Here is an 18,747-nt window from a genome sequence, read left to right on the forward strand (position 1 = left end):
AGTGTGAGATTGTGAATCACTTTTGCTGCACCATTAACAACTAAAACACAACCAATCTCAAATGTCATTGGAAGCCTTCTCAAAATATCAACAGGGCAGGAAAATAAGTTTCTAAAAAGTCTATAACTGTAATGCTCACTGGACTCCACTTTCAGGAACACCCTCTGCCAAGGACTCCAGGAAGCCAAGACTTGTCTTTGACAGCTGTTCTGAGGTACAAGTGAAAAACATGCAGCTCTTGTGCTGTTAGTTGACTACACAAGAGGACCTCCAGCAGTGATACTTCAGGTTGTGATTTCCCGCATTAATGCACATACACTATTAATCCCACCTACTCAGCCATGCTCAGGTTATTTATTATATACACTTATTAACACATTGAAGCAATAGTGCAAGAAAATAGATTTGTCATTTCTTCTTTCACTCTGAAAGTCTGAGAGACACGGGAGCATGGATTAAAAAAATTTATTGAAAATTGTCCAAAATCCAGCCACACAACTTATCCAATCCACTAAAACTTCTCATTCTGTATGGTTTAAAAAGAAAATGCATCTCACCAACAAGTTGAAATGTCAAACAACTAAATTAGAAAAGGTAAGGCACTTGAGATGTGTTAATGTAGCAAAATTGCATAATAACAACGTTCTACTTTGAATGACAAAGCTCTTTTCAAGCTTAAATCTAAAGTATCCACATCCTGTAACCCTCAGAGACAGGAGACAGGCAGAAGCCAGGCTCATATTTTCCTCTGACTATTAACCGCCAAGGCCATCATAGTCTACAGAAGGCAGTACTGCTGAATTAGGCCACAAACATTTCCCGTAGTGCAGATGCTGAATTACAAAACAGCGTGGGCTGAGGCACAAGGGCTTCAACTAAAAATCCTTAAGACAAAGCATCTTCGTGAGATAAAAGAGCAAAAAGCACATCCATTTAATCGTAAGGCTAAAGGAAGCTTTTCTAGAGTAACAACATCTCGGGTTAGATATCTCAGCCCACTCCCATATCCTTCCAAGGACATAAGGCTGAAAAAAATTTGGAGAAAGCAGTGAATGTGAGAACTTGCACTGTGACCAGCAATCTGACAGCAGATGCTGAGCAGCAACTTTAAGGCCAGTTAGCAACTTGTAATTCATGCAACAGATAGTTACCTTTGTAATTACCTTTCCAGGTTTTGTTATTTTTGGAAGGGAAGTGTTGATCACTGAGATGATGCTTTTTCAGCTGTGAACCAATATTTACAAATCAACTGATGTAGTTTCATTATTTGACAAGAAAGTTTTTAAACAATTAAACGAGTTGCCCTATAACAAATAGGGACTTCGATCAAATCACGGACAGCAAAGTTTACCATGAATTTTGCCTATTTACTAGGGAGAAGAAGAAATGCACTAAGTTTATTATTATTTTTTTCAGTCCTGAATATCAAGTATAAAATTCATTAGTAAGTCACTGTACAATGTTGACTGAAATTTTTTACCATTTGAGCCATTACTACCTGTTATAAAGTCTACCTTCATCTGTGAAGCAATCTCTTGTATCATACTGTAGTTAAATACTCTTCTCAAAATAGACATACACCTTTAGGGTATGCACATCCTGAAATAGAATCTGCAGTACGCTCCAAGGGTCACACACAGACTGAAGGAAGAGATATGCAGGTATATGAGGCTTCCTCAACCATGCAAAGGCACAACAGAGAAGCTACTGTCATCTGCAAGGATGAGCAAGAAGTATGAGGGGAAAAGACATGCAAAAGAGATTATCCAATAGAATTCAAAGTACCGTTTCTGTTAGTCTAAGGAAACAGTAATTCTAAATGTAAAGTTTTGCCTTCCATTAGATTTAAAGTTGCATCAGAAGATGTAAAGCTCATTAGAGATTGCATCTTAATACTCTGTCCTTCAATGCACATTGCTTGTTATATTTAAGGCACTGCATGTCGTCTTTGGTTCAGTGTTTAACTATCTCATTCAGTGTACAGAGAGGTAGCATGAACCACACATCTTTAGTTCTTCCATTCTATTACACGGTTTCAGTCACCACCTTCCTGATGTTATGGATTCTGGAATCTTTTAACTCATTAGGAAACTGCAAGAACAAAGAGAAAAGCAAACATTCATTAATTTTATAAAAAGCAAAAGACCTGCAATAGCCAATTTAGCTTTCCACATATTCTCAGAAAATCAGAATGAAAAACTAAGGGGTAAGTAGCTGTAGAGAAAGTCACTTAAAAGCAAGACTTGTAGTACCCCTCAAGCCAAGCCAGAGCAGCAACAATCACACTTGCTACAAACTTAGCAGAAGCACATTAGACCACTGCAAAGAACACAACAAAAGGCAATCAGTTATTCAACAAGAAATTCAGGTCTTTTCCGGTGCTAGAAAAGTATTTGTGAATATCACATTTTATTATAGAGACATTAACAAAAATGAAAGAACTGACTACTGCCATGACTTAAAGGGTTACCCAGCCTGTAGATGTGGAAAGAACACAACAGTGGTTTAGCAGGATTCTGTAATTCACGGGTTATGGATATTTCTGAGGAGTTGGAAGAATACTGAAAAGTACAAGAGGCTTTTTGAGCAGAATTTCAGAAGCAGAGAAGTACTGGGCTAGCTTCTCACACTGTGATTGTATATGCTTCACTAAGAACTGTTTGGCAAGAAGCACAAGACATTTCACAGTGAGTTAGAGCAGCAGCTGCCCTTGAATTTCAGTCATAAGAGCCAATAATTTCAGGAATTCAACGTTACCTTCAGACCTCTGTCTTTACTACAGCAAAAACCATACAATCCCAGTGTCAGAAAGTGAGATCACTGAATAAATACTTATGCTGCCAACAGATAATGAGGATGATTCGGATTTTAGAAACTGCCTTCTGCCTCCACCTTATTATTTGAATCTAACCCAGATGAGGCACTCCTTTTGCAGCCTATCCCATAACTCCCACCTCCTGCTGAGGACAAAGGCATACTCCCCCCCCACCTCAGGTCATGGCCACCACTATAAACTTTTAAGCAGGATAAGTAAGGCAGATTTCTTCACAATTTGTGAAAAAGCTGAGTGAAGATCTGTCAGTGGCACAGTGCTACAGATTGGGAGCCAGAAATATTACTCTTAATCACAGTGAGGCCAATCAACTATTCGTGTAAGGAGTAATTGGTGGCAATCCTTAATAAACAGAAATCTTGAAAAAATGAACTTTCAGTGTCCACATGTACTACAGAATTCTAGGAACCCACTGATGCTCTCTCTTTTAATAGGCATAGTAACCCATCATTATGGCTTCTCACAGAGAGACCACCATATATTTGCCAACGCAAATCAGGATTAGCCTTCTAGACATATTAGAAACTTCACAGGAGCCAAGATGGTTAGAAGCTGGCCCCTCACTATGTATTTATTCCTTCAGAATACATGAAACAAGACACCTGAATCCATCAATACAGAAAGATAAATTAACCACACAAAGAGCGCTCGACTCTTAATAGAAACAATCCTGAAATATCTGCAGCTTTAAATCAGTCACATTCCCTGTTCCCAATGATAAGAATTAATGATCAGAACGTATGAGTATTGAGGAAACGTAGTAAGGATGCACTTATTTCAATATAAGTTGGCTGAGATACCAACATGAAAATATAAATATTTTATAAATACATAACAGCAGAAAAAGGAATGCAGCATAATCTTTGCTTTGGCCAGACTGAAAAACAGTGCTATCAACCAAATGCTGTATTACTGTGCTATTAGCCAACATTGCTACTCTGAGCAGCAAGAGGAGCACTTTTTTAAAGGAATATTTTTCACCAAATGAGACTTCAGGGGAGAAAAAAAAGATATTTGGCTTCTTTCATATTAACATTAAGAGACAAGCAAATACCAGTCCACAGGAACAGACTCATTCATATGTATACAGTCCAAGCAAAACTTGTTATTCACAAGGTCTTCATTTGTATTTATTCCACTTTGTCCATAACCACCTCCTCTGGTGATGTAGCTGTACCACAATGCACATGAAAACAATGACTGAAGCAGCAGAAAAGCAGTACCTGTATGGATATCCATGGTATTTTGATCTGAAGACAGATAGTAGCCAACTGAAAAAGAACACCACCAAGCCAATACCAGCAATGCACATGACTGCAAGAGATGCACAACAAACTATAGTTAAGTGACAGCTCTCTCCAAAAATACTGCAGTTAACAAAAGTATTCTGCAATATTTACCAGTTCGGTCACACTAAACCTCTATTACAGTCATTTAGAAAAGCTATACTGATATCAGTTTTCTTTCAAATACTTTAAGCCCATTTTACACCACAGGTTTAAGAGACAATAAGCCCCTTCTCTCCCTTGCTAACAAGGTGGCACAAAGCATCTTTACATTTGACTGTGTTGCTCTCTGCTAAGCACCTCCAAAAGCCGCTGAAATCACTGAAAGGTGGAAAGCATACAATAACATCCTTCCCTGTCAAGGCAAGGAAACAAGCAAGCACACATGCATGCAGTCCAAGAGTAAAGCAGAAGTCTGTTTCACTTCATTCCCACCAGAGGTCCATATGAACTAATAAAATCCAACAACTAAAACTGCTGTTGTTGGTTTTACTGCTGTTGTGACCCACAAGAGAGGAATTGGTACACACCAAAAACAGTTCTTGAGTATCTCAACAACAACTACCATGGGATCTGCAGACACTTTATCCTGAAATACCCCTCATTAATAGCAGTGGAGAAGAAAAAAGATTCATACACTATGACTCAAATAATACACAAGACATATAGAACCTAACATATGGTTTGATTTTTTCTTGACTGAAGCATAGATATAAACTGAGATTAACATGGCCAAAAAATGGGGCAGAGAAGAAAATTGGAGCTGTCTTCTCCTGGACACACAAAATAATGAAATGTAAGTTAAATCCTCTTGAATACATCAGATGATGTTTCATGATCATTTCTTGGAGTTTTTTTTTATAGTAAGCAGCTTAAGTTGACTTGTTTTTATTCTAACAGATCACCCCAGCATTATATTAGACCACAAGGAATACTCTAATGTTATGATAACTGAAGAATAAGAGTAAAGTTTGAGTCATTTTTTCCCCTTCTTTAAGTCTTCCTTGAAGAAAATAGTAACCAATTTTGAAATTGAAACTTAATCTACCACTATTATGCAACCAACTGTAATGTTGAAGAGTCCATAGAAACCCTGGATATCATCATTTGTCTGAAACTAACAAAATCATGAAAATTAAAATTGACCAATATTCACAATTAAAAGAAACAGCATAAAAGCATTTCTGTTAAATACCCTAATTTTTATATAATGCGACTTCTCTACATAGAGAGAAAAGTATTAGTACTTACTCTTTCTCTTCCCCACATCCATGTCAGAAGTAGCAGCTTCATGGAGGAGTACCATTCCTAAAGTAACACCACCATCTGTGGACACTGTTTAAGGCTAGATCAACAAAATACACTGGACTTAATACAATACACACATTTCTAATTTCCTAAGTTTGAAGAATTACAGGCTTCCTGGTCTAATCAACAAATCTAAGGGTAAAAAAAGCAAATCAAATTGCTCACAATCGTCAAATTCCAAGAGAAAATAAATACAAAGTTTGAAGCATAAGCCAGAATATATAGTAGGTCTCAATGATATGAGAATATGCATTCACTATCTCAGCCTGTAATGAAACAGGACTTCTTCCTTCAGGGAGGGAAGTCCATTCCTACTATTGTTTTACTCCACTCCCAAAAGGAATTTACAAACTTCATTTTAACTCAAGTAACATAATTAACAAAATGAATACACCATTTGATCTAACATGGTATCGTTCAAATAGCAAGATTTGAGTCTTTTCTAAAGCTTCAATTAAAAGAAACTATTAAAAACAACTAAAATCAAGGCAGCACAGACAAGAAAAAGGCCTGGCATTTGCCAAGAATGAATCCTAAGAAAGAAAAACACAACAAAACTAGAGAAGTTTCAGCTTCAATTCTTCTCCTGAAATGAGAGCTATTTATTGATGCCAACAGGAGCTGAAGGAGATGACATCTCTCAGTTTCAGATACAGTCCATCCTCAGCAAAAGAACTGAGAGAAAAGCAATTAACAACTTTCACACGACAGGAACCTCACTAACTTCTGCTGTTTTAAATGTCTTGAGCAAAATGGTAAATCTGCTCCATGATGTCACAGACAGCATTCATGCACACAGGCTTCAATAAAAAATTATGTTACATTCAACTGAATGCATAAATACAACAGTAGCAAGAAAAAGACTGGAAGTCCCTTACCAAATTGAATTTTTCAGTATTAAATAAGTCTTTGATATGGAATACATGGAGTTGAAAGCCTCTTTTAACCCCTAACAGCATTTTAAATATTGTTCACTTTATGTCATTGAGTTACAAAAAAAAGAAAAAATATAAATGAATCCCTTGCTGAAATTAGGATTTCGAAAAGATTTAAGAGAAGGGAGAAAGCAGATGAAGCCACTCATTTACTATGAACTTCACTGCTGCAACAGAAATCTGTTAGCCACTACAGAGTACTGAAGAGGACAGGTACTTATAAAGTAGTTTTGAATCATACAGTTTAAGAGAGAAACTCATTCATGTGCCTGCAGCAAGCGTGCTGCTAAGTAGATCTGTATACCATAAAAAGGCAGACAGTTTGGGACAGTGAAGCTGCAAGGGAAATACAGTATTAAATAAGACTTATTCCCTAGTAAAAATAAAATAAGGCACCAGCTGGTACAAGTGACAAGACAAGAAGAGCTTGATTGAGAGAAGACTCAAGTCACAGATGATGGATAAACACATGCATGTATGAGCAGAAAAAGACAATGCACGCTCTAAAGAAACATCTTCATACAAATGAGAAAAGAAAAACCTAAACCAGCAAGATTCTGCTTACCTCTTTTGATGGCTTAATACCAGCATGAAAAAATCCTGACTTGTTAGCATGAATGAGAGCTAAGGTTAAAAGCAAAGAAGGTAAGCCAAGAAATAAAAGAAAAACCATCAGTAACAGAGGAAATAATTCAGTAACAAAAAGAGAATTAAGTGAGACTGAAAAGACAAAACACGTGTAAAGCAAAAGAGGCTATCCTGAAGATCTTTGTGACTCTACAAGAACCCATCCAGCTTGGTCACTGAGAAGGGAAGCAAATGGTGAGATAGCAGTAGGCATTCTTCTACTCAAAGATTATGGCCATTAGAAAGCCATAGTTGTCAACACAGTCTCTACAAGCTTCTGTACCAATATTAGCAGACAGATATGAGCCATGACAAAACACACTTATAGAAAAGGCAGCAGCATAAGCTAACAGAAGAATTGTCACCAACCACTCGCGTTTCAGTAAGGATACTGAACAGAAGAACAATGTGTGTTTCTGCAACAAACTGGGCTTGGCTGCTTCCATGGATATAGTTCTGTAAGAGACAAAGAGCAACTGAATTTTAGAAAGGCTGGAGTCAACTTTGAAACAATTAACAGCAGCTATAGAGCTTGGAACTGCATTTTACAATGTCTCCTTCACAAGACAAAAGAAGTTCTAGCATGAACAATTTCATCTATTGAACATGAATTGGGCATCGGAAATACTTCCTGTACTATCATGTGCAATCAGCCCAAAGTACTGTTCAGATTATAATAATGCAAGAGCTGCTACAACCTTCATCACCCAGATTCCCCATTTGGATAGTTACATTTCCCCTGCACCCACTGGCTTTCCAGTCTGACCCAAGTCCTGACTTGGATCCTTATGCTACAGACATTGTTCTCATCTTTGGGACAGTGTGTGAATACTATTGACTTGGTTCCAGTGCTGAGCATTTTAAATCATTTTCATGCCATCAGAGAAAGAAATACCACCATCAACATCACCCTTGAAGTTTTACTCTTCAGTCTTTGTATTAAGATCAAAAAAGGGTTAGGAACATGGTAAGCAAATAGTGTTACAAAATAAAAAGCAGAAATACTTTGAAGAAAACATTTCATAGATGAGAACTTCTGTTGGCTTGGAACTTCAGTTGGCTCAGACAAGAATCTTCTATTGGTTTCATTTGTTGTTGTTTTCTCATTAGAAGTTTACCAACTATAAGTCAACCGAAAGTTTGAAATTCATGGAAGTTAAGACTACTGCTCTTCAATCCCTTATGGGAAAGCTCTCCTTCACTGTGGAAGTGATTATATCCCAGTAGAAAAGCATTTGATAAGCAGATCATCATTTTGCTGGAAGAATACAGAGGGTCTGACCCACCTAACTAGGCATGGAAGGACACTTCACCAAATCCATTCTGGCTGAGTAAAAACATGAGAAAAGTCTGTGTACAATGTATAAGCGATCTTGGGAGATGCAATGCTCTTGGTACATACAGACCATACTGTGCATCTCCTTCTGTATTGTGTGCAGTGCAATGTATTTCAAGCCACGTTAGAACTGATTATTCCCCCCCCCAACAATGAGGTTTCATAAGTCTAAGATCAGTAGACAATCTACCTTGAGAATCTCAAAGCAAGATGTTTTATATGGAAGTCATTAGATAGATGCATGAGATACGGAAGATCAGGTTAAATATGAAATTGCCAAGCACAACAATAGCACTATTTAATAGATAAGACCCAACACAGACAACTCTATTTTTCTGTTAGCTACTTAGAACTGTCATATCTCTTCATCATTAGAGATACAATATGTATGTGAGAGAAAAGGAGAAAGTATCACAGGTAATTAAATACTGAAAAGCAAACGTGAAAATAAACAGGAATAGTTAAATCCTTCCTCCATAACATTCAACTGCTTAAATATATACACATACACACACACCCCTTTACTCTTTAGGGGGGAGGAGATAAAGTAGGAAATATTAAAGAAATGCTTACAGCAGCATGGGGGAAATCTCTATCCCAAATAACTTGTTAGTAAAGTTGATAGGATATGGGGTTACCAAACTGTTTACCCTAGAACATTTTTTAATATGTTCTTAGCTCTCTTTAATTACTAGAATAACCAAAGCTTCCTCACACAAGAAGACCCTGAACTCTCTTGGTATTAAAACAAGGCAACACTTTTGAACCAGTATGTCCTGTTTTCTACAGAATACCATCCACATGATGGCTATCTAATACTTTGCCCCATGGAAAACCACTTTGAGCTGTTCCAAACATGAAGCTGAGCATGTTGCTAGATAGCAAATTAATCTTACTATTTCTAGTCCAATTAAGAATTAGTTATTCTAGCTCCCTAGAAGCTTATTTCTGTGAACAGAAGGCAATACACCTAAAAAAAAAACCCCTAGGCAATGTTTGTCATTATTCTTCAAACATCATGAACTAGCAACATCCATCTTTTAAAAACAATGAATCACCAAACTAAAAATTCTATTAATACCTTTCCTATGAAGATTTAATTCTAGGTAACCATTATCACACACCAATTACACAACAGAACATTTTGTTTCAGATTAAAATCAGTTTTTTGTGATTGATTAGTACAAAGGTAAGAGTTTGCAGTTTCTTTTCAGCCAAGGAAAGCATAACATTAATTGTAGTTAAATCTAAATCCTGACTGGAGTTCCAACACCCTTTCCATTCACACAGCTTACCTACTAAACCCCTCTTAAAATATCTGTGAAAGAGAAGGCAGACTATATCTGCACTGAATATTCCCTAGCTTGCCTTGCTCAAAGACCAAGTTAGCCTCACTAACTTTCTAATAATGAGGTCAAAAATAGAATCTGCAATTTGACTTGCCTCTTTTAGCACTGACATTTTTCTGTAGAATAGATATGCAGAAATAGAAATAGAGAAGAGACTTACCACTTGTCCTGTGTGGGGGTTCTTATGAGCATAGGGTGGCCCTCTAATATGGTTCCACATCTGACCTGATGTCATTGCTAATACAAAACACTGAATAGGAAAGAATAAAATACTCCTTAAGAATTTTTTTTCCACTCCATTTCTTTTCATTTAATACTAACAGGTGCTAGTTTGGAATGGCACCTTGATCTAGGCCTTTTATTAGTATAGAAAGCATTCAATGAAGTATCATCCGAGTTGAAAAAAACAGAGATGAAATATTATCAGGCTACTGAAAAGCTAAATGCACCTCATTGTCCTCTAGCAGGTTTAAACATGAGCATTAAAAAGTGATTGCAATAAAACTCACGGCATCAGGTAGACAAGAATCATGGTTACTCACCAAAGCAGCAAACGCCCAGCCAGTTTTGTTATACAGAAAATCCAGATTGCTCCCACGCAAATACACAAGGCCGCCAATGACAGCCAGCAGCAGTCCTAACATCAGTGGTCCAGCATAGTTCGGTGGCCTTATCACACGTATCTACACACAAGATAATTTCATTATTTTCACTTAACAAGATTACACATAACAACCTTGCACCTAAAAAAACCTCCATTTATTAGAATAGAAAAATATCAACCCCCAAAGAAACCTCCCACAAGTTTCTATAAGATAGCTCTGACCTGAAAAGTAAGTAAAATTTCTTCCTCCTTTACATAATACTGCCTTGTCTACTAATGGAAATAGTTTCCTTCCTCAAACACAAGAGAAAGAAGAAAGATTTTTTACCATCTTATCAGACATAGCTACAGATAACATACTAGAACACTAAGTAAGGAACCTTAAAGATGTAGTTGTGTTCAAACAATCTCTCAGAAGGGACACCTTCCACTAGAACAGGCTGCTCAAAGCCCCATCCAGCTTTACTTGGAACATTTCCAAGGATGGAAGATAATGTAGGCAATTAACTATTTAGAGAGTCCGAGAGTAGACTTATCAACAAAACACAATTAACAACTATAGCCAAAATAACATGACAGGGAGTGCTGCAGAGGTGGTGAGGAATAAAGTCCCTCTCTATGCACACTTACATTGACATCGGTTCTGTCGGCCACCCAACGAGCAAGCTGCTCAGCTGCAAAGCCGCGCACCTGGAGTTCATATGTGTCACCTCGTTTAGGCTTCCCTTTAGCAGGAAAATTAATGAAGGTGGGAGCAGAATTCATGTTTAGCTGTATTGAGAAAATCCACAGAAAACACAACACCATCAGAGGTCGACTAAGCAACGCACGCTTCCAGTTCATCTGCGTGGTGCAACAGCCACCAAATTAGAAAGCACAAGTATTCAAACAAGCTTCACAATTACTTTAGCAAAGATACCACGTACAGTGGCTTATGCTTCCGTATCTCGTAAAAACAGACCAAGTTCTTGCCTTTTCTAAGACAGTAATTAATACCATTCTGTACCATTCTTCATATGAGCCATGCTGTTTTCTCTCTTAAGCAGTCAGAAGTAACTTCTGCTCTGTGCTGCCAGCTGTTCTGGATGGTTGAGGAAATTGTTGTTGTTTGCTTGTTTTTTTAAACACATCTGAGCTTCCTTTCTGAATTAACTGACATTCCTTTGTCAGTACTCAGCTCTGTAGTAAGCACTTCAGAGGTTCCACCCAGTTAACAGGACATTACAACAAATAAAAGCTTTTTGTTTATAAAGTGACATTATAGCATCTTCTTCCCTTTTTGATTAATCTTTTCCTAATTAAGACCTTTCCCCAACACTATTTTTTCCACAGCATTACAGTGTTTTCTGAAGCTGTTTATACACACTATCTGGAAAGAAATCATCAGAATAGGAATACGTACAGTAATTTATGTAAGTCATAGCTTAGTGAATTAATTTTTGATGAAACACTAAGGGAAAATACAGCAAGAATATTGAAAGTTCCCATCCCTCCTTTCCAAAAGCTTTCATCTACTGAAATAGCATTGCCTAAATTTCATAGCTTTTAAATACCAAGGTGAGCATCTCTTTAAAGAAAAATTAATATTTGAAACCTATAGTGAATGATTAATTCTGTCATTCCATATGTGCTTGTGACTGTAGTTCTCAAACATACTTTCAATTTTGTTACTTAGTAGGACAGCAAAATAAAAGAGTAGGAGTCAGTCAGTATTGAAAGCCTGATCTACTATTGCTTTCTTAACCATTCCTAAGGATTTCAGTGTTTTCATCTTGCCTCTTCCTATGCTGTAGGAGAATCCATCAAAAGAAAGACAGACCCTGAAGCAACAGTCAGATAAGCTAGCACATCCTTTGTGCCAATTTCATATTTTTCAGTACTATTAATACTACTGCTAAATAACACTGCCCTCTGCTCTTCTATTTCTTTTCCTGGACCTGAGTGGTAGCTTTTAACTCTTGAGCTCAGTAACTCTACATATCTTTAATCACTGTGATACGTTTTATACACATCTTTACACTCATTCTCCAAAATACAAGTTAAAAATAGAACAGAAAGAACATTACCATCTGAAACACATCCGAGCCTTCATCAAAATCTACCATAGCAAAAAAAATCTTATTGGTAAATGCACTGGAATATCGCCAGGAGTTTGCCAGAATCTGGTATTCTTCATCAGCTTGCCTGCAAACACACAAAGTGAGATGCTGTGTGTCATGTGTCAGCCCCAACACAAGTTACAGAACAGCTGCAAGAGCTGTAGCTCTCCATCCTGCTGAAAGGAGCAATCCACCCACCCCTCTACATTTATCTTCTCATGTTAAAATAAAAGAAAAATAAAAATCAGGGCCAGCTTCACATCTAATAATCAAAGCATTCAGCACCACTGCACTTTAAAGCCCAAGAAAAAGGACAAATTTCATTACATCCATAACCAGGAGCAATGATAATTTCCAAAGAAATCTTTGAAATGCAGCCCAGAAACTCCTAATTTGCTAACCCTTGGGGCACTGAAATGAACAGAAGTGCCCACCTGTCTGCATCAGAAGATGGAACACCAATAAACTTCAACTAATTTGGTACAGAAGTTACCTTTAGAGAAGCCAGTCACCTCCAGATAAATACATGAAAGCCTTAATATATTTAAGGACCAGCAAATTATCAGCACAAATAAAATGCCAATCAGTACTATTAACTAATAGCAACTTTTAGACTGCAAGGCCATCAGTAAGCCTGCAAACATTTCTTCAGCAGCACATGCCAGGAAAGTTGAGGTTTCACCCTCTCTCTGTGCAGAAACTCAGCACTGTGAGCATTTTCTCTGAATAACGTCAATTAATTTAAGAGCAAAATAAATAACGAGTACATCGTTTTCCCTCAATATAAAATAAGTATTCCCATAGAATATCAGAAATAATATATGACATACTTTAGTATCATACGACATACTTTAGCATCATGTACTTTTATATGCACGGGAGAGTTACTCTTTTAAATTTAACCTCCTACAAATCACCACATGATGACTTTCAAGTTCCAGTTGATGAATTAAGGCCATACTTGCACACAACACATTGTCTGTGAGGCTGCAGAGCAGTGAACATCACAATCACCGAGTAGTTCCTGGGTGGTGCCTTCACAAGGCGGCGGAACTTATCTCCGTTCATTCGTATCACAGATCTCTTACTCGTCCACTCCATCAGCTGGCTCACTTTTTCTGATAACACCATCTGAAACGGAAGTCAGAGAAAGAGCGTTGGTTTTCCTGTGGGTGCTTTTCCCTCCCATCCCTCACAGCACGGACTTGAAGATTCGTATACAGCGCTATATTCTATAACAACAGCTACACAATGTGATACTTCATTCAGCTTTCAGCTCTCCAAGGCACTCACAGAGCCTTCTGACAATCACATCATGAATAAGGATGTTAACCTACATCAAGGGCTTACACACTGACAAAGGCTGCTTGCTCTGAAGCACCTTCCTACACTGCTAATGGTGAGGTTTGTTGCCTCGACACAAGAGAAGGCTGTGCTGCCATTCAACAAGACCTGGACAGCCAGCAGGACAAGGGAGGGGATCCTCTCCCTCTGTTCTGCCCTGGTGAGGCCACATCTGGAGCACCGTGTCCAGTTCATAAAAGGCAAACAACACAAGCCCCACACAGCCGGGAAATAACACGAGCGAGCCGCACAACGTTACGACAGCACTTTTTACTGTTAAAGAGAGAAGCCAAACACAGACAGAGCAGCCAAGCGGCTCCCCAAGGCCCGAATGCTCCGCCGCATCAACCCCGCTCCCGTCTCACTCCCCTCCCCCGGCTCCGGGCACTCCGCTGAGGCCGCGATAGTCGCGCACCGCCGCCTCACCTCCTTCCGCTTCTGCCCCGCAGCGCGCGGCCCACCGCAGGCCAGCAGCAGCACCAGCACAAGTACCGGCAGCGCCGCCATGACTGCCCTTTACCGCCACCTCGCACCTATTGGCCCACACCGACCCACAGAGTTCCGACACCACCCAGGTGCTTCCTACTGGCTGCAGCAACAGCCCGCGTCTCATTGCCGGCATTTTATTCGCAGGCTCTGCGCTCAGCTCTGGAGCGGCAGCCAATAAGGAGGAGGCAAGCTGGGGCAGCCGGATTGGTGGAGCTGTGTTGAGGGGCGGGCTCTCGTAACACAGGAGTAGTCGTTATGCTACGCGCGCGTTTGTATGGGAATAATAGGATTTATTGTTTCTCACTGGGTGCTCGTGTAGTGCTGCTACTCTTCTTAACGCTACGGTGTGTTCGGGCTTCCCGGCTCCTAGCTGCAGGCGCCGAGCCTTGTGCCGGGAGCCCCTCCGAAACCGAAAAGAAATATGGAAGAAAGCTACGCGGAACTCCGTCGCTCCCCAGTGCGCTTCCCCGCTGTTACAAACGCCTATCGCTGTGCCGAGAATTTGAAAGGTGGTTAAAAGTGTGAACGAAATGCGTTTGTAAAACCTTCGGCTGGTGGTAACGGGCCGAGGGATATCAAGCGCTCGCGTTTCGCTCTGCCTGAGAACGTACGGTAAATAGAACGCCACCCCAGCGCTGCGGAGCTCACCGCGATTTCTTCCTGCACTAGAAATCCTTCGTCTGTTTAGATTCTGTGGATTGGAATTGGTATAGTCAGAAAGAAAAAAAAAAAAAAAAAGGAAAAAAAAGTGGTGTCAGAAGTGGGATTCGAACCCACGCCTCCATTCGGAGACCAGAATACCCAACCGCCATGGGAAGGCGCGGCACGCCTTGAGTCTGGCGCCTTAGACCACTCGGCCATCCTGACACTGCGTACAACGGAGCGGCGGAGAGGCCCTTATTCCTTTCGTCATCGGTGTGCCAGCTCGTTTTCAGGGATTTTTTTTCTGGTGTTTCCCGAAGAGGTGCTCCTGAATCTGTATACTAAAGAACAAGAGCCCCTGCCTCTCTCCCAGCTATAGAACTTTCCCCGCTAGGGCTCCCTCGTAGCGAAAAGGCACTTCCTCCCCGCCGCTCCGTGGTACCCCGGCGGAACTACGTTACCCAGAGGGCTTCACTCGGCGGCGCAGCGCATTAGCGACTTCCGGTGCGGCCATTTTGTTTTTCACTGCTCTCCAAGGGTACCCGCGTTTGCCGGCCGCGGTCGGTCTGTACTTGGCACCATGTTTCCTGTGGCCAGGGCTGCTCTGAATCTCACGGGTAAGGAAGGGGCTTTCCGGATCGCAGCTGCGCTGGGGCTCTCGGGGAGTTGGGGCGGGCCGTTTCCTCAAGGCTCTCTGCACGGCTTCCTGTCCTCCCTATGAGGGGGTCCCAGCGGCCTGGGTCCCGTCCCAGAGCATCTCTGGACTCGTCTCGTCCCGGTGAGGTTCATGGCGGCAGGTGGAGGCCGCTCTCTCGTCGTTCTTCCTCTTCTTCCTCTTTTTTTCCCCTCCTTTATTCGAGCTGACCTTGGGTTCCCTTGCTCGGTGCTTTTCCTCCTTGATCCGAAATCACATCCAGATCGTGTAACCTGCGTAGAGGGGTGGCTCGGTGTTGTCAGTGCCAAATGCGTAAACTCAAGGGTAAAGCAGTCTCTGTGGTGACAGGCTCAGCAGGACTTAACCCAGTCCTCTCACATTTGGTGCTGGCTCACGAGCAGTTACGGTGTCCTTAGCTCGAGGTGCACGCACCTAAAGGTGCTGAGCTGCTTCAGTCAATATTCAGGCGATTGTCAATATAAAAGAAACATGCTCTCGTTCACAGAGCACTCCATGGGTGTGACAGCATTTGGGGTATCATCAGGACAGCGATGACAGTCATGTTTTGATAGAGTATGAACTATCAATGTGAAACTCCTATTTAAAAAAAAAAAAAGTTATGTTGTGTAATGGCTGCATGCACTGACCACTGTTTCATCAATTGTTTTGTGTACAGCTACTGTGCAGTTTCTGTCTGTTGAAGCTGAGAGTTTGATTCTTAAGTTTGTCTTCTTCTAAATAAGAATATCTTATATATTGTGCGCTTATAATGAACATGCATACCTCCTATCCTCTGAAGAGAACCTCCCGTATCTAATCATTTATTATTTATATCATGTGAAGCTATTTCCATTTTCTTCTTCACTTCACTTCCCTCCCACCAAAAATCATAAAGGGAATGAGAAAGGCGTTTCTAAAACCCACAGCCTTCAACCCCTTAATTTGATGATGGGCTTCCTCCTGAGAATGTTTGAGTACACATACTGAGAATGAAGGATTTCTAAATATGAAATCTCAAAAACAGATTCTGATATTAAAGCTTTACTTACTCAAATTACTTTCCTAGATAAATAATCACACAGTTTTAACTGTACTTGAACTGCCACACTGGGGACCCAGAGGAAAAAAGAAAAAGTTAACTGAAAGGATCTGCTTCCTGGAAGCAGATTTCAGGAATAACCTTTATAAGAGAGATTGGGAAAGCTGAAACAAAACGCAGGGTTTCCTGTAAATCCCACACTTCGGGATCGTTTCAATGGGCTAAAGATAATTCTATTCCGAAGTTTGTAATGAAGTTTTTTAATGCTGATTATTGCCATTCTGTTGGTGGAAGATGAGGATTATGGGTAATTTGAATTCATATTTGAGTTGACTTCTGTATTTCTAATTCTCTTTAATGTTCCTTAGCTCGTGGCGTTCAGCGTACTGCGGTAAGACAAACTCATCATCGCAAGCATGAACCCAACTTCCATGATAAATATGGAAATCTGGTGCTGATCGGCGGAGCAGCAGTTTTTGCTACTGTCTGGGGATATGTAAGTCTTCCTTTGCTTTACCACTTTGCTGTGAGGCAGCTGTAAACTTGTCAGCTATTGTCAGAAGGGCTCGCTTGTTGCAAATATCTTAAGTGATAAGAATTTGGATTTTTTTTTTTAAGTGAAAAGCAATGTGGCAGAGATGGGAGTTGTATTACTTTGTGGTTTGAGTTTTTACACACAATTCATTGATTTTTTTTTTTTTTAAATGTGGTGGGAGCAAGTGTTGTCTATTTCACTTGGGTTGCCTAAGCTATTCAGGCAGAAGTTTTAGCTGAAAATGTTATGGTGTTAATTTTAATTTTTACAGAAGTTATGGTGAAAACAGTTTGGATGATGCACAAGAAATTAACTTAGTGATTTAGTGAATTTTAGTGATGTGGTCTTACATCCAAGACTCTTGATTCTAAAACTAGGTATTTTGAAATAGAAAACTGAAGTATTTAAGTAATGTTCAACACAAATATTTTCCACCTCCTTACTGAAAGATGAATACAATAACATGTTCTAGTACAAGAAATCTAAACTGAAAACAGTAGAAATATACATGTATCAGAATGTTCATTTGATTTCAGAGTTACTAATCTTGATTTTTATCCTCCTACAGGTGTTTACAAAATCTGGAATGGAGTGGGGCTTGTCACCAGTTGGCAGAGTCACTCCTAAAGAATGGAGGGAGTAACAGCCTTTGCTTGCAATGAACTGGTCTAAGTTTTCACAGGAGAAGAAAACCACACATGTGTATGAACATAATGGCATTTGTTCCCTGGGTACCACTTGTGCTGTGGCATTCCTAATGTCTAATAAACATACCTAGAAACCTGTCTGGCTTTTTGAGGTTTCCTTTATGTTGTGTCTTTTTGCTGAAGAAACATCCAAGAAGACTTAAATGGCCTATTTTTATAGAATCATAGAATGGCCTGGGTTGAAAAGGACCACAGCGATCATCGAGTTTCAACCCTCCTGCTATGTGCAGGGTCACCAACCACCAAACCAGGCTGCCCAGAGCCACATCCAGCCTGGCCTTGAATGCCTGCAGGGATGGGGCATCCACAGCCTCCTTGGGCGACCTGTTCAGTGCGTCACCGCCCTCTGTGTGGAAAAACTTCCTCCTAATATCTAACCTCAATCTCCTGTCACAGTTTAAAACCATTCCCCCTTGTCCTATCACTATCCAACCTCATAAACAGGTAATTGTAGGTAATCCCAGTTGTTCCTTTCACTGGAGGATAATGGAGAGGTCCAAAAATACAGTATAGTTTCCTACAGAGTTCACATTATGCTCTCTCAGTGCAACCTCTGAGATCCTTTTTCCACGTGTGGTGATAGTTTTACCACCCTCTGAGTGAGCTGTGCCTCTCGGGGCTGAGAAGTGCTGTGTGTTTCTTCTGCTATATCTAAATTGGTTTCTGTGTCAGATACAGTCACAGTTGGTGGCTCTGCGCTGCTCTTTGCTGATGTTTAGAGAAATACGGGCCTTCGGGTGCAAGTCTGTGCTAGTTACAATGGTGGGGGGTAGTTTAGCGCTATATGCGGCCCTCATAAACCGCGGAGTCGCTCTGAACCACGATTTCCGTGCTTTATGAAGCAGCAGACGGCTGAAGCGGCCGTCTGTATTCACTGCCGCTTCCCAGCGCGCCGCGACAACGCGGCTCCACCCCACAGATGGGCGGCAGGCCGGGAGCACGTGACAGCCGCCCGTGTC

The 18,747-nt window shown here is 40.3% G+C and overlaps 2 protein-coding genes and 1 non-coding gene across 4 annotated transcripts; 1 reads left to right on the forward strand and 2 right to left on the reverse strand.

Moving 5' to 3' along the window:
- Positions 1 to 449: 449 nt before the first annotated feature.
- On the reverse strand, positions 450 to 14,317 carry MAGT1 (magnesium transporter 1). Of its 2 annotated transcripts, NM_001006435.2 has the most exons (10): positions 14,148 to 14,317; positions 13,339 to 13,508; positions 12,345 to 12,462; positions 10,909 to 11,049; positions 10,217 to 10,357; positions 9,835 to 9,924; positions 7,382 to 7,445; positions 5,371 to 5,445; positions 4,057 to 4,147; positions 450 to 2,091 (listed from the first exon to the last, which is right to left on the reverse strand). In NM_001006435.2, the coding sequence occupies exons 1-10, from the start codon at positions 14,226 to 14,228 to the stop codon at positions 2,076 to 2,078; spliced, it is 987 nt and encodes a 328-aa protein (NP_001006435.2). In that variant the 5' UTR covers positions 14,229 to 14,317; the 3' UTR covers positions 450 to 2,075. The 2 variants fall into 2 exon arrangements, 1 of the variants encoding a protein (NP_001006435.2); XR_003074717.3 differs by lacking the exon at positions 450 to 2,091 and having other exon boundaries at positions 4,082 to 4,147; positions 5,371 to 5,464; positions 7,359 to 7,445.
- Positions 14,318 to 14,962: 645 nt separating this feature from the next.
- TRNAL-CAA lies at positions 14,963 to 15,077 on the reverse strand. The gene is made up of 2 exons: positions 15,040 to 15,077; positions 14,963 to 15,008 (listed from the first exon to the last, which is right to left on the reverse strand). It is a non-coding gene; the product is annotated as a tRNA-Leu (tRNA).
- A 299-nt stretch (positions 15,078 to 15,376) lies between these two features.
- On the forward strand, positions 15,377 to 17,866 carry COX7B (cytochrome c oxidase subunit 7B). Its single transcript, NM_001302146.2, has 3 exons — positions 15,377 to 15,469; positions 16,915 to 17,042; positions 17,650 to 17,866. Exons 1-3 carry the CDS (start codon positions 15,433 to 15,435, stop codon positions 17,722 to 17,724), a joined length of 240 nt encoding a protein of 79 aa, NP_001289075.2. The 5' UTR covers positions 15,377 to 15,432; the 3' UTR covers positions 17,725 to 17,866.
- The last annotated feature ends 881 nt before the right edge of the window (positions 17,867 to 18,747 follow it).

The sequence above is a fragment of the Gallus gallus genome, chromosome 4 (assembly GCF_016699485.2).
Source record: "Gallus gallus isolate bGalGal1 chromosome 4, bGalGal1.mat.broiler.GRCg7b, whole genome shotgun sequence".
NCBI lineage: Eukaryota > Metazoa > Chordata > Aves > Galliformes > Phasianidae > Gallus > Gallus gallus.